At 39.3% G+C, this 15,740-nt stretch overlaps 2 protein-coding genes across 5 annotated transcripts in view; one reads left to right on the forward strand and one right to left on the reverse strand.

Moving 5' to 3' along the window:
• igf2bp2a (insulin-like growth factor 2 mRNA binding protein 2a) overlaps positions 1-10,011 on the forward strand; it is a 44,053-nt gene extending 34,042 nt beyond the window's left edge. Inside the window, exons 9-16 of one of the 3 annotated variants that reach the window (XM_043249496.1) lie at positions 706-841; positions 1,786-1,920; positions 3,467-3,535; positions 4,313-4,432; positions 5,122-5,196; positions 5,334-5,465; positions 6,570-6,683; positions 7,209-10,011. In XM_043249496.1, the coding sequence (XP_043105431.1) occupies positions 706-841; positions 1,786-1,920; positions 3,467-3,535; positions 4,313-4,432; positions 5,122-5,196; positions 5,334-5,465; positions 6,570-6,683; positions 7,209-7,304 (877 nt within the window). In that variant the 3' untranslated portion in view covers positions 7,305-10,011. The remainder of the gene's footprint in view (positions 1-705; positions 842-1,785; positions 1,921-3,466; positions 3,536-4,312; positions 4,433-5,121; positions 5,197-5,333; positions 5,466-6,569; positions 6,684-7,208) is intronic. The other 2 variants (XM_043249497.1, XM_043249498.1) reach the window with 2 other exon arrangements.
• Positions 10,012-12,146: 2,135 nt separating this feature from the next.
• Positions 12,147-15,501, reverse strand: tmem41aa (transmembrane protein 41aa). 2 transcript variants are annotated; one of them, XM_043248713.1, is made up of 5 exons: positions 15,149-15,501; positions 14,679-14,873; positions 13,819-13,980; positions 13,603-13,741; positions 12,147-13,141 (listed from the first exon to the last, which is right to left on the reverse strand). In XM_043248713.1, exons 1-5 carry the CDS (start codon positions 15,443-15,445, stop codon positions 12,918-12,920), a joined length of 1,017 nt encoding a protein of 338 aa, XP_043104648.1. In that variant the 5' UTR covers positions 15,446-15,501; the 3' UTR covers positions 12,147-12,917. The 2 variants fall into 2 exon arrangements, with proteins under 2 accessions (XP_043104648.1, XP_043104649.1); XM_043248714.1 differs by having other exon boundaries at positions 14,679-14,829; positions 15,273-15,498.
• Between the last annotated feature and the right edge of the window lie 239 nt (positions 15,502-15,740).

A 15,740-nucleotide genomic window follows, 5' to 3' on the forward strand; every position in this document is an offset into this window, starting at 1 on the left:
CATTAGAGTACAGGTGGTCTTATGTATTTCCCAGAAATAAGTGTGTGCTGGGCACACAGATAGCTTAGCAAGTGAGTCACCCAATTAAGCCCTAACCAGGACTCCTGACATCATTGCATCGCTGTCCCTCTAAAAGCAGCCTCATTCACCAGTGCTCACTGATACCAATTCAGATAACTCACTCTTCACCCACTTACCTCCAAGTCGATCAGGATGAGTGTTTTCATCACTGCAGAGATGCACTAAATGTTCAGTACAATTTGGTATTCAGTTCTAGAACAACATACAGTTAGAGAGTTGCAATGTAAACAATATTATAAATAACACCATACCATTACGGCATTACAATTATAATGATTACAAAAACAATGTCAGTAAAAACAAGTACGATCACCTCACATGCACTATATAATAATAATAATAATGATGATACAGATGTTGACCCATTGTGATGCAATAATTTAAACACTTTTGGTATAATAATAATAATAATACTGGCCCATTCTGGCTGATGTCACAAATTAAAAAACTAAAGAGAAAAAACATGTTTTGGTCGCATCATATCCACAATATCATAATTAATAAGACCATGCTCTGCCTTATTCCCCTCAGCTGGAATTCTGATCCGACATTAGTATGTGTCTTAAACATGGACGAACGATTTTTCTCTCACCTACTTTTTGCCTTTCTTGATTCTTTCCACAGTTTACAGGACTTAACTATTTATAACCCAGAGAGAACCATTATAGTGAAGGGGAGTATCGAGGCCTGTTGTAGGGCTGAAGCAGAGATCATGAGAAAGCTGAGGGAAGCCTATGAGAATGACATTGCTGCTATTAACGTAAGTTTTTGTGGTTTCGTTGAGAGGAAACGCGATTTCCATCTTTAAGCCACCGTTTCAGTGTCGTAATCAATATGTCAGATGTCACCCAAACCTTAGACGCTGATACGCGCCATATAAAAGGCTGCTTTTTATGCGTCAAGTGTGATCCACCTTGAGTCAGCGTCTAATAGAAGACCAGGCGGGTTAAATGCCTCGTCTGTTTACTCGTGTTCAGTTATCGACTGTGTTTATAGGAAACGGCCTTGAGTCAGACCGTCCCCTGCCGTGCATACGGAGAACGCACTGTCATCCTGTCAACAGACGTGCACGCACATGTACTCCATTCCCCCTGTTTACACGCATGACGTCACTGCCGGTGTCTGAGGGAGGCGAAGCTCTAGACAGAGAGCGAATACTGTAACAATAGCATCATCAGTCTCGTTTACACCGGCTCATCCAGCGCCTCTCTTCATCTTCAGTGAGTCATTTATTTTGCGGAAGAGGCCTCTATCAACTGCACAGATCAAATTTATGCGGTTTCATTTATAATCTCGCATTAGTCAGTTCTCGGTCAGGCGTATGGTAAATTATTCATGCTCGGATCAAGTGTTTTAGCGACAGTTTTGTGTGTAAGTGTCTGTTAGTCGATCCCCGTAACCTTCATTCTCTTTTGTATGAAGGAGGCGCAGCAGATGAACATGAAAAAGTAGACACGTGAAGTTCCCCGTCTAAACTAAACAGCGTAACTTTTTTTTTTTTTTTTTTTTAAAACGTTTGCCACGATGCGGCAGGTCGATGGAGCCACCTAGCGTGATGGTAGCAATATTACAAGACGGCACAGAAATACACTGAAACGGAGGATTCTGTTTGCATTTATTAATTTCAAATGAATGTGTGGAGAGAAACTTGATAGCTTGAGGTCGAGCACCGAGTAATCATTCATAATCCATGATGTCTTGCAGCAACAAACCAACCTTATCCCTGGGTTAAGCCTGAGCGCACTGGGCATCTTTTCAACCGGTTTGTCAGTATTGCCACCAGCTGCTGGGCCCAGAGGCGTCCCACCCGTACCCCCAACTGGCTACAACCCTTTTCTTGTGAGTACAAACCACAGTTATGCACTTCATTATGGAAATAAAGCATATTTGGATGTTTCATCCTCGGGATTGAGCAGGTCAAAATTCAGATTTTAACAGTTAGCTTAATTGTATAGGATGCAGTGGTGGCAGAAATGATAGAAACAAGATTTTACCGGTTGTAAATCAAAATCTGTGTGTTATTATACAAATAACGACTTATAGGTGTATGAATAAATATGTATATTACTTTGCATAATATGTAAAATACATTACTGTCTCAAGTAATTAGACACTATAAATATTTTAAGTGAACAATTGTCAAAATGGTTACATTTTGCCATATAGCATCAAAAATGATTTTAAATATCTCTCTATGCATGACATTTACAAATAATTACGTTTAAAAACTAGACAAAAAATTATTATTTTTTTTATATACGTCAAGTTCAAATTTGAAGTACTACATTCTGTTCTGTTTGCTTGTTCCATTTCAGGAAATGAATGTAAATTTAATCTGAATTCTCAGCTCAAATCTAAACGTGCACTACCCTGACATTTAGTTACATTTGTCCCTTTCTCAGTGAGTGCTCACCTTAGCATGCACCTACTCATGCTTGATTTGTATAAAGCTTCAGGTCGGTTAGTGTGCTGCAGGATTCTCCTTGGTTTGTAGTGATGAGTCAGACAGGACAGCTTATGGCTCACGGATGAACTAATGAAGGTAGAATGGTGCGTGGGTGTGTGAGAGCACAGATTGCTGAATGAGTGTGCGCTGCTTTTTATCATCCTCAGTAGTACTGTAAAACTTGAGCAGTCATTTATTGTAAATTATTACAGCAGGTTTTTATTGTCGCACTTATTTTGCTTACGGTAAATCAAGCTCTCTGTAATTATATTAGTGACTATGGCGTTTACTGTCAATAACAAATCATACTTGCAAACTGTTTTCGAAAAATTATTCTCACCAGCAAACTAGTAACTAATGTTAGTAACTAGCTGGTTTTAAACATTTAAAAGGTTGCATGTAATAAATGGGGCAGTGTCTTTTTTTAAATAAAAAATCTATTTAAAATGGCCATAATTAATCAAACAGGCTTCTGTAATTCACCATGATTAATTGCACCTAATATAAACATCTGTAATATATATATTAAAGGCATAGTTCACCCAAAAATGTAAATTCTGTCATAAATTACTCACCCTCAAGTTGTTTCAAATCCGTAAGATCAGTGTTCAACTTTGGAACGGAAATTAAGATATTTTTGATGATATGTAAGAGCTTTCTAATCCTGCATAGACAGCAATGCAACCACCTCGCCCAGGAGTGTAGTGAGAATATTGTTCAAAGAATCCATGTGATGGAGTGGTTCAACCATCATTTTATGACGCTATAAGAATACTTTCTCTGTGCGAAGAAAACAAAAATACAACTTCAACAATCGCTTGTCTTCTGTGTCAGTATCGCCAGTATCGTCAGTATTCTGTATATCGCCATTCTTTTTATAGTTTTCATGTGTAATAAACAAGAGCCGGTGAAATGTTCTTACTGATCTGTTTGTTGCAGGGTCACTCATCACAGCTGGGTGGGCTTTACGGTGTCCCGCCTGCTAGTGCCATCTCTCACCAGCACACAGTGAGTAAACTAAGAATTATTACGGTTCTGGATGACCAAATTTGTCAAATCATATTTTACGTTTTATATTGATATTTAGAAAGTGGGATGGCTGATACAATGTTAACATAAATTGTATGCAAATAGAATTTAATTAACCAAAAATTTAAAATAAAAAAACCCTGATCTATTTTATTAAATATTTATTTCAAAGCCCCCTTTTTTTGAGTGACATCATCTGTCAATTAGCCAATCGGACACAGTTATCAGCTTTACTGTAACCCAGTGCAACAGCAACATCTGATCCACTTATTAAAGTTATTCGCAAAATAACAACCTCCGTATCCGAGCACCACACGCTAATGGCGTTGACTTGAAATGCTGTTAACTAGCTCTTTGGCAATCTTCAATGTTTCGCTGCCTCTCGTGCTGAGTCTGAACAATGAGTCATCGGTTTCCTACGGTTTGCAGTTTGGTCTCAGGCAGGTCATGTCCTTTAGAAACAGACAAGAGGTTTCGAGTGATGAATGGATTGTTTTTGCCTCCGTTACGAACCTGCGTGAACCTTCAGGGCTTGACCTCCAGCCTGCACTGAAGTGAGCAGTATCTCAGTGGGATCGTGGGTGGTTTGGGGAAACTAAACGCAGCAAACAGACAGAGTGACATTTTCCCAAACCGCTTTTAAAAAGGACGTCTCTGCCTGACGTGCTCAGATGGATTTTAGCACTCCCTAGTTTACAGGATCGTGTTGAGTGCGAGGATGTAATATTACGCATGTTTCTTCTGCCCTCTCCTCAGCAGGCTCCTGAACAGGAGGTGGTCTACCTCTTTATTCCAACTCAGGCTGTCGGTGCTATTATTGGCAAGAAGGGCCAACATATTAAACAACTGGCACGATTCGCGGGAGCCTCTATTAAGGTAGGAGCTCCTGCCTACTGGAACGCCACTGCTGTCGTGTCAGATTTGTAGAATTAAGGTTACTTGTTTGTTTTTTGTTACACGAAGCACTATGATCCATTTAATTTTCTGTGTCCTATTGCTGAGATCCTTGATTTGAAACTAATCATATCATGCTCAGATTTGGCCCAGTGCCCCAGTGTGGGTGAGCCAATCATCCGTAACCTCTCTGTTGATTCAACCGAGTCTTGCGGATTGCTGGGTAAACAGTAGGGGTGAGATAGTTCACCACTCATAGTTCAGCATGCGTTTATGAAGGTGTATTTTTAGGTGTCTGTTTTTAAGCCACTAAAGTAATTCCTAATACCAATGAACTAATGTATGCTAAAAGAATGACATTTGAAAGTGACAACACATTTATTTACCTTTTCAGTCTTACAGTGTGGTCTATTTAAACGCAGAATGTTGGTTTAATGACATCCGGTAATTCATGGCCACTAAATACAAAAGAAACATTGAGAATTTAAACTGAAGAACTGAAATCAGTAATAGGAAACAGTGCCTTCTGGTGGCTGTGTGAGGAGACTTTAAGAGAATGAGCTCTGTGATTGGCTTACATTTTAGATATAGCTCTGGAAGTTAAAAGAATATTTGTTTTGTCATTCATAAGTTGGTATGAAAAAACAATATGTGTTGTATTTTATGTTCAGATCGCACCCGCAGAGAGTCCTGATGTCACTCAGAGGATGGTCATCATCACTGGCCCGCCAGAAGCTCAGTTTAAGGTAAAGGAATAAAATAATAGCTTAAAATTACACTATTAGTACACAACAACTAAAAAAAAAATTAAGATTTATCAAACTCCTTTGAAACCCTGCAATCTTTCTTTGCAATGGACATCGTCTCTGCTTTTGCATTTCAGGCCCAGGGCAGGATATTTGGGAAACTAAAAGAAGAGAATTTCTTTACTGCGAAAGAAGAAGTGAAGCTGGAAACGCATATAAAAGTGCCCTCTTCAGCAGCGGGGAGGGTCATCGGGAAAGGTGGCAAAACGGTGAGAATACGGTCAAACACAGCAGTAGTAGTAGTACAGTTGTATATAGTAGTGCTTTCTCTTATGACAGGAGAGCAAACAAAGCGAAAAGGCATTAGGCCTCAGTGTGGCGTTTATTAAAAAACAATGAATGAAAAAATACAAAATAGGTGAAAATAAAGTATTCTATGGGGATATCTATGGGGATTATTTGTTTATGTATTTATTTCAGAGTCTAAAAAGCATATTTATCTTGAGCTTAAGTAATGTAAGACTTTGTATTCAAAGGTTTTAATGCCAGACGTAATAAAGGATTCCGATTCACTTACCTTTTGTTTACACTTTTTCAAACAACAAGATGTTGTGTAGCTCATCCAGTCGTCCTTATCAGAGTCAGAATATTCCTTCATTATGCACTAAAGACTATTATAAATGGTTAAGTCAAAAATGTGTTGGCAAAAGTTAACAGTTATTCTCATACCCATAATAGCTTTCCAAAGAACGATGAAATGTTGATTGTTAAAAACTGGAACGTTGTTGATTAATCAAAGTTAAAGTGATGTGAAGACTTCCTGAGAGAGCTAATACGGGCCACCAGAGCAAATGAGGGAAAATATTATCGTTTTTGTTAATCATTTTAAATGTACTCTACAAACTTCAGCAAATTCGCTAAAAGCACTGAAATGCCATTGAAAGCTTTTTTTTAAGGGAAAAAACTTTATTATGACTAAGGCTTGGTTGTTACGTTATCTAACTCTTGCCTTTTAGTCAAAAGCTTTATAAAGAACAGGCCGATCCAAATCAACGTGACCTGTTCCTGTCAGGATTGTTATGTTTCATGAACTCTGTGTTTTGTTTCTTGGAAATATTTGGCTCTATTCATAGTGTCTCAGACCACAGGGGCATCATTTGTAGAGTAGACAGGGGCTGCAGTTGTCGCACAAGGGCATCACAGCAGCTTGGTCTTGACGTAGATCATGCACCAGTGAGCACCTGGTTATGTGCTGCTTGTTCCTGTGCTTGTACGAGTCTGATTGAACCAAAGCGTTTGCACATTTTGACCCAGATGACATTATTATTGTTAGATAGCGCTCTCATCAGCTTGTCTCTCTGTGCCTTTTTCAGGTGAACGAGCTGCAGAACCTAACCAGTGCAGAGGTCATAGTGCCACGGGACCAAACCCCAGACGAGAACGATGAAGTCTTTGTCAAAATTAGTGGGCATTTTTTTGCCAGCCAGGTGAATTATGCATCACACATCACTTCAAACGTGGAGAGTGTTTGTTTTCACATGAAACATGTATTGTTTATTAGGCATTTATCGCATTTTCCAGCTCAGTAACTATTACAGAGTTCTAATTCTTAAAATATATGTTATTATATATATTTATTTATTTATTTAATTTTGCATTTTGGACACACATTCAAACTCGGCTATTCCAGAAAAAAAAAAGTTTTCCACAAAAATATTAAGCGGCATATAGTTAGTTTTAATTGTAATAATAATTTTACTGTTATTACTGTATTGCTTTTTTTTTTTTTTACCAAGCCCACACTTTTGCATGTTAAGGTTTTTTTTTATTTTTTTTTTTTTTACTTCATTCCTTAACCATGTAAAGGCTAATTGGAGTAAATCAAGTCACCTCAGATTGGTCAGTGACGTGCAGCAGTGACAAAACGTGAAATTTGTAAGGCAGACTTATAGCGCCACCTTTTTTCAGCCACCAAATACAACCACTATAAACACTCTCCTCTCCTCCCACAGACTGCACAGAGGAAAATCAGGGAGATCATCCAGCAGGTGAAACAACAGGAGCAGAAGCACCAGCAAGGCGCCCCCGTGACACACCGCTCCAAGTGACCATCAGGCCAGCCCCAGCGGGCACCTGCCAATGAATGTAGCCCTCCCAACTGGAATCAGACCAGACCAGACCGGACGAAGGGGACCGGCCGGGCAGACCAGCAGCCGTGGGATCAAAACCAAAGAACTTCTTTCTGGGGGAGATGAAGGAGCCGCAGCCAGAAGGGCTCTGAGTGCACTGCCAGCTTGGGGAGGGAGGGGGAGGAAGCGCAAGAAGACAAGTGTTCCTTTTGTCGTTCGAACACACCCTGAGCTTGAGAAGAATAGGTATGGGGCGTCTTGTTATCAGGACAGGAAACATCATGGTCGCCCCACGTAACAATTTCTTAACCATTTCTATAAAATTCTTAATTTAGGCTTAATCTAGGGTTAACACAGATAAGAAGCTCCATTAACACGTGTACACTGATGCATTTTGACTGAGTTGTGTTGCTGTTTTCTCAAGTAGGTAAAGTGTGGGTGTGCACTAGAAGTTGGCGACCGATGATTTTTTTTTTTTTTTTTTTTTTTTTTTTTTTTTTTGACGCTCAGATTACGATTTCAGTGATTCTCAGACGTATTCTCACCAGTACACTAGAACAAATATACTATTATATCTGAAGCAGAAGCACGATTCTTCTTGTTTTGCACAAGCCATCGGGCGTGTAGTGCACATATGCGTACGCATATAACATTGTTTTTTGATGATGATGGGACAAGAAAGTTGGGAAATGTAAATGACAGAACGTATTCATATCTTAGCCTGTATACATTTCGGGAAACATCATCCAGCTCAACGGATCCTTGTTACTTAGCCCGTGCGTGCCAACGGATGCCGTTAAAACCTTTCTTTCTGTGCATATCTTTCTTTTTTTTTTTTAAGCTTTTATCATTTGTAGTTTGTTCTTGTTTCTGTCCAGCTCTTACACTCCCTTTTGATTTTTACGCCAGGGTTTTTGCAGCCTCTGCATTTTAGTCATTTCATCGCCACCGCATTCTTGTGGCGGTGGTTATTACAAGACGGAAGTAGGTATGCGGTAGTGACTTAGGAGTCAACACCCCTTGTTTGCTTTTGGGGGTATGAAAAGAATATAAAGCAAGCACCAGCGTCTGAAAGACAGCGCACCTTTACTGGCTCGGGCAGAACGAAATCGAATGTGCACCAAGAACTCTGCCTTAATCTATGCTGAAAGGAAATGAAAAAACGGGCGACTCAAAATGTGATTGGAGGGTCAGGTTGATGTGGGACGGGGAGGCACCTTATGACCTGTGGTACACACACGACCGCGTTTGGCTTTAAATCTCTTTGTCAGGGAGCTTTCTAAACTGCATGACAGCTGTGAATGTACAATAAGCAGCCTTTTAGAAAGAGCGCCACCCTGTCATGTTCAGTAAGCTGATTGGTCAGCGAGATCGTTATTGTTTTGATTTTTTTTTTTTTAAGCAACTGATTGACTGTTTCAACAGGCATGGATATCCCTTTGTGCTTTATTTTTTATTTTCTTCTTTTTGACCATGGAAGCTCGTGGCCTTAAACGTCACCGGTCTATGTCATCACAGACAGCTCCCTCGCCCAATGAGAGCTAAGCCTCATCTTCCAGACGCAAGGTTCATGCCAATACGCACAGCTTCCATTTGTGTGTATGCGTGTGTGTATATAGATATATATATAAAGAGAGAGAAATATTTATGAATCTATTTTTTTTCCTATTTTGTGACGAGAGCTATTAATAAGAAACAAACAAAAAAAACAAGTTTTTTTTTTTTTTTTGGTGGAACACTGCCATGTTATTCTGAAGGGAAGTGTTTATTTTCTCGGAAGTAGACTATGAATATTGATAGTATACTAACAGTAAGAACAGTAATGAATCACCGCAACACTTTGATCAGAATATGATCGGTGCGCATGTCAGTATTGTGATCTACCTCAGGCGTCAGGGTACCTCAGTCCAATCTTTTAAGTTCCCTTTTTTTTTTTCTCCCCACATTTTGTATGCCTTGTAAACTGAAAGTTTTGAACATGTTCTTTTAATAATTATAATAATAATAATAATAATAATAATTAAAAAAGATCAAGGAAAAGATCTAGTCTGAAGTATTCAGGTCCATCTGACAAAGAAGTATAGATCTTAAAGCTTTCGAAACTGTATGCGAATTTACTTCATTATTTTTACCAATTACAACCTCGTGATTTATTACAGAATGTGTAACTGAGGGGTACTTTCCTGCCCGAAAGGGGTTCTTAATGTGGATACTGTGTACTGATGTCTAGATCAGTGACGAATGGTTAAAAAGACTATCTTCCGTTTTCACAGACAAGGTTTAAACCTAGTGCTAGATTAAATGTAAACCGAAAGAGACTTGCCCTGACTGATCTTAAAACATGTCAGTGCCTTTGTTTTGTCTTAAGATGCACATCAGTAACGCTTTTTTTCAAAGGCTTGTTTATAAAAATAACTCAACTGAACTATGGTCTAATCCTGGTTTAGGCTAAGCCCTGTCTATGAAACCGGGCCTGTGAATATCAAGCAGAATTGCTTAATTCGAAGCATTCTCCAGGAGCAACTGCGCTGTCTGAAGCGCAAGCCAGCTTTCTCTTTACATTTTATAAAAACGAGTCCAAATTCAGGAATTACAGTCAGACCAAATTTTTTAAATAATTAGTTTTTTTTTTTTTTAAATCAAGGCCTTTCACAAAAGAAAAACCATGTTGATATAAAAAAAAAGTGAAAAAACACACAAAAAAAAAAACTAAGTAATTCACAGTGACCGTTTGGTAAAAGTGTTTATCGTAACTACACAAAAATCACCAATGCAGGTATTTTGTCGCCTCAGATCTGCAGCGGATCTGTTACCGCTAAAACAACAAGGCCTACGTCAAATCAAGACGAAAGACAGTGGGAGGTCACCGTGTTAGGTCTAGGTGTGCGTATGTACCAGCGATGGCAGTAATTCACACCATTTGTCAGTGGACTGAACTGCAAGCTGTCCCACTCCGTACTTTTAGTTCTGACATTTGACCGTTTTTGGTAGCGGCGTGTTACTGTAGACCTGTGTAAATCGTTTTTTTTACCTACTGAATCAACTCGTCCATACTTACTTGCAAAGAGTAGCAAAGACATCAGGTGCTGAAGGTGTTTGTTCTAGTAAAGGTTAGAGGCTTCTGCTAGATTAGCTTGGTTTGCGGATTTGTCACTCAAGAAGCTAAAAACGATTCTTACGGTTCTTGACTCTGTGAAGGCTTGTAGCTAGACGAGGCCGTTATTTCCCCTGAACGATAGACTTTCTGCTTAATCTCAGGTGTTCGCTCATTGATGGAGTTCAGGTTGTGTAGCAGTATGATAACTCAGATCACTTTTAACTGTTATTGTAACTGTAACACGCGCCACGCTGTCGATAGACACCTATCTAACGTTCTACAGTGGTTCTTAACTTTTCTTAAGAGTTTGTATTTCGAGGCTTCGTCAGGTGTGCATCAGTCGTGCATCGGTATTTAAATTTACGGAAGCATTAGTCGATACGTGCATTAACTAACACCACACTGTTATATTGTCTCTGTAGTCTGGTAATTAAGCTGTCTCACTATTCATTATGATATCCTGTAACGTAACGCTAGGAAGAATCGAGGTCTTTGCATTAACTTTAGGCCAAAAGTCATAGCTAATATAAGTTGAACGAATCGGGTCAGTTTAGGATAGCTGTTGTTTGTAGTGTTGGCATGAAATCTCATCGTGGTCTTTTTACTGGGCCCTAAAGCTTTTAGGGTGAATGGAGACTTAAGGTAGGTGCTGTTCTATGTTTATTTTTTGATATTAGAATAGACCACAGGCACAGCTATAGTTGCTTGCTGTATGACAGCACTGTTCTAGTCATGTTTAACCCGGGATGAGAGCGGAAATCAGAGCGATGCATGAGAATTCAATGCAAATCATAGGCTGTGAAAACTTCTTTGCGCCTTTATCACGGCAGATCCATTCCTACGCAGCTCTCTAGCTTCTCACGTTGGTTCATTTGGAGCGATGTGAAACAGAGACTGGGCTCGCTGCACTGCCTGCCGTGTCCCCTCAGCTGGATCGTGGGTCGTGGTGGGGGTGGGGACGGGGGACTGAGAGCTGAACTTTTTTTTTTTTTTTTTTTTTTTTTTTGCTAACAACCATGTTGTTTTGAAATGTAGGTGAACTGTACTGCTGATCAACATGGATTTGAGCAATAAAAATTCTTTATAAAATTCTCGTGTCTGAGGTTAATGCTGTTGGACAGGGGTGTCCGTTCCTTTTATCTCATTGACAGATGTCCATAGCTCCTTATTTAACACACTTGAGTCAACTAATCAAACTCTTTGAATACTCTACTACTCACCCTCATTCACTATTCCCTACATTACTCAACTAATATTGTCCATGAGCACTAAATTTAGATACTTTGGACTCATTAGAGTTCAATGGTTGTTCTTGAATTGAGCACTATATAGTCCAAAAACTAAATCGCAGTAATATTTATATTACTATATATATTGGAATTGTAATTTTACAGTTATAATCAAATTTTTATTGCATTTTAGTAATTTGTATTACTAAAAATGTATTTTTAGTATTTAATTGTTTTGTATTTGTAATAATTACTGTTACTATTTTTGTATTTTCTATCCGTTGCAATTTATGACATATCCATAGTTATTTTTAGGGCAGGTTGGAGGTACTTTCCCCCGTTACGCGCAGGACATCGTTCCCTGGTCAGATAGTTGCACTAATCATAACGTGATGCAATGTTCTCCCTTTAATTAAAAAAACGTGCATTCGTAACGTTCATCAACTGTGCATACGAACACTGCCTTGAAATGAACGGCATACAGATGTGGTAAAATGTTGTGAAAGAAGCTAATGGAATGAGTTTATTATCAGATGACTGATCACACTGTAAACAGCTTTACTCACATGATGTGGGTGTTCGGTGAATAAAAAGACTGCATTCTGTTCGCAGCACTGCTAATGCCATTTATGCATAGAAAAGATTTGCTTTAATTTATCATTTCAACATTATTAAGTTGGATAGGCGTTCAGGGACTTCACATAATGCCTCCTTCCACAAAGAAACCGTACCCATAGTAAATATTTACAGCTTGATGTTCCATTATTTACAAGTACTCCAAGAAAGTGGAATACTACATGTTTCACTTCAGTGAGGTAGGTCACGTTTAAGGCTGACAATATCCACATTATTACGGTTTGTAAATACAGAATATGGGTATTAAAAACCTCAAATGTCTATACTTTGCTGCTAGACTCCACATTTTTTAACTATAAAAGCCTGTTATGGATGGCTTATGTGCACTGGATTAAATGTACAGTATGTACAATATGTAAAACCCAATGCTTAATCATTTTGTGACATAAAGGCAGGATTCAGAATTATATACACAGAAATCCTAGAAAAAGGCAGCAAAAAGTCCCTTTTTCTCACATCACAACCCATGCCAGTAAAGCAGCTTCCAAATAAAGAATATGTAAAAATGACAATTTAAAAAATGTGAGGCCAAAAAAAGATTTTAGAGCTCTCCAAGGTCACTTTAGATACAAATAGTAGCCACCCACAAATCAGCCAAGAGGGACTGAATGACTGACCCCACACCGTCCCTTATCTGTTCTTCTTCTTGTCTTGACTGAGTCCATTTGTTTCAAGGCCGTCCAGATGGAGATGCTGAGTGCTGTATTTACGGATCAGAGCTCCAGGCAGCAGAGCAACACAGGCAATAAGGAGCAGTTTCAACACCACACTCCAGGAGAACAAGTCGTCCAGCGAGGAGATATGAGACAGCATTGATCCCGTCTGGACACAGATGAAGTTGTACGGCATCAGGCCTAGAAGAAAATACAGATGATTCAAATAAATGCTACAAATAGTAAAGAAACATGCCAGTTTATTTTTTTTAACAATATACACTGTTGAGTTTTATCGTTTTCAGTTCCATTCAGCCGATCTCCGGGTCTGGCGGTACCACTTTTAGCTGAAGTTTAGCATTTTATCATTGAATCTGACTGTTGGCATCACACAAAAATGACCAAAGAGTTTCAATATTTTTCCTATTTAAAACATCACTCTTCTATAGTTGCATCATACATTAAGGCTGACATAAAATGAAAAGATTCAATGATCTATGCTAAGCTACAAGCTAAAAGTGCTACCGCCAGACCCGGAGATTGGCTTAAAATAATCAACTCTTTAACTCTAGGGAAGTTGGAAAATTAGCCTTTAAAAAAAAAAGTGTGTTCCTTTAAGGGAAATGTTCTGGAATATCCTCTACAGTCATTTAACTTCTTACCAATGAATACAGCCATGAAGAAGAGAGCGACAGGAATATTCAGTATTGGGGAGGTCATGTTTAAGAACCAGTTTGGACTCATGGGAAAGAATCTCAGGAACAGCAGAAAAAAGAACAAGCTGCTTCTGTTTTCCTCGACCTGGGAAAAAAAAATAGAAAAGTTAAAAATCAAGCAGTGATACTTTGTATGCTGTGCTTTCGGATGACTTAACGTACCTTCTTCTGCAGCATGGCCACCTTGTCAGGGAAGAGTCTCACAATGTGCTGTTTGCCGAACGCCCGGGACAGCAGGAAGCAGAGAGTGGCGCCCACCGTGGTGAGGACGCAGGCGAGGAGAAGACCATACCACGTCCCAAACAAGGCCCCGGCCAAGATGTTCTGGGGGTAAAAAGGTGCATGTTGTACATAATGCTCCTGCTGTGCCACTTCACTGGATCTGCTGTAATTTGCCAACACTATAAAATAAAACCTCTAGTGCAACTTGTTAGAAACCCTTTAGGGGCCAACTTGACCCATGTATCTTTGTACAAATCTACCTGCATTGATAAAATGTTGTTCACACACTGAGGTGCAAGTAAATACAACCAAGAATGTAAGAATAGTATCCATCATTATCTACATATATCGTACATTTACATTTAATCATTCAGCTTTTATCCAAAGCGGCTTACAAATGAGGACAACAGAAGCAATCAAACCAACGAAAGAGCAACAATATGAAGTTTTTTTTTATAATAACAAAAAAGCATTTACAATAGAAATAGAATAGAGAGCGCTTGTGTAAGAGGGTCGAGTGTAGATGGAAAAGATGTATTGGGAAACAGCCTCTTCCATCTATGTCATGTCTGGTTCTCAAACCCTTGTAAGGGGAAATTAGATATCTCACGCTTCTTTTCAGTTCCCATGTACAGAATCACGTGGAAGCCATCGGGGGGCAAGAAAACGACCACAGTCGTCAAAACGTGTACGTTTGTGAACCTAAATGAAGAACGGGTCACGAAATGTCAAGAAGAAAAATATTGTTTAACCGCCGTTTAAAGCAGTGGACCTTCATTTAAGTGTAATGCTGTACTTACTAAGAAAGAGGAGCCGGGTATAGCAAAAGCCTGCTTGTAGAGGTAGGCACTGCAGAAGAGTAACAACACATATCCTGTGTGCTCCGTCTTATAAAACTGCAACAGCTCTGCCATCTCTTTCAGCTCATCCAGGTCTGATGGGAACTTCAACCTGGACCAAAATAAAGTCACGTGACGGGGCGGACATTGGTAAACCTGAAAGGACAGTATCTCTCTTGATTATGCATCTGGTTCAAGGACACTATGGTGAGAGTTCAAGATTCAGTCTTTCGCGAGGTTTAAGCCTTCAACGCTGAAAACAGAAAAAAACGTCCGAAAATCTAAACAGTAGGTTGGGATGTTCAAGAATAAACGTCTGCGTTATGAACGTGGTAACAACAACAGATCTAATTTCAAAGCCAAAGGACAAATGACAGCTAGAGACAAGGACAAGATAGAGAGCATCCATTTTGGAATTGCTTCACACTTACGTTTTTCACACTTTTCAAGCTACACATCCTCAAAACGTTTCGTATAAGACTGAAAAATCGGCCGCGAGAGCTGCGCAGCGAAAGGCAGACGGTAGTCATTATCACACATGGAAGAAAAGCACACCTGGAGGCTGAAGTCTCCGTCTCACTGGGGCTGTCTTCATCTTTAGAAGTGATCGTCTGTCCCGCGTGCTCTTGCTTTGGCAGCCGAGGTCCAGGGGGGAGATAAGAGGACAGCAAGTAAAGGTAAAAAGTAGCTGTCAATATTACAGCGATCAGACCGACGAGCGAGCGCATGACGGAGTAACTAGAGGGCGCAAAAAGCGCGTGTCCGATTCACTTCCGCAAATTACGAATCCTTAATATTAATTAGCGCATGCTGCCGCTGATTGGTAGGATTCTTGACGCGACTGACCACATGACCAATGTAATATTCATAAGCTAGACATTTAATTTACCAGTATACCAAACAGAAAATGATCGATTGGCTAGAATGTAATAAACAGAAAAAAAGGAAATTAATAATATTCAATTTTCTAAAAGCCTACTACAGTATTAAACTTTTTTTTAATCAAAGGTACCGCAGAAATAA

The sequence above is a fragment of the Puntigrus tetrazona genome, chromosome 9 (assembly GCF_018831695.1).
Source record: "Puntigrus tetrazona isolate hp1 chromosome 9, ASM1883169v1, whole genome shotgun sequence".
NCBI lineage: Eukaryota > Metazoa > Chordata > Actinopteri > Cypriniformes > Cyprinidae > Puntigrus > Puntigrus tetrazona.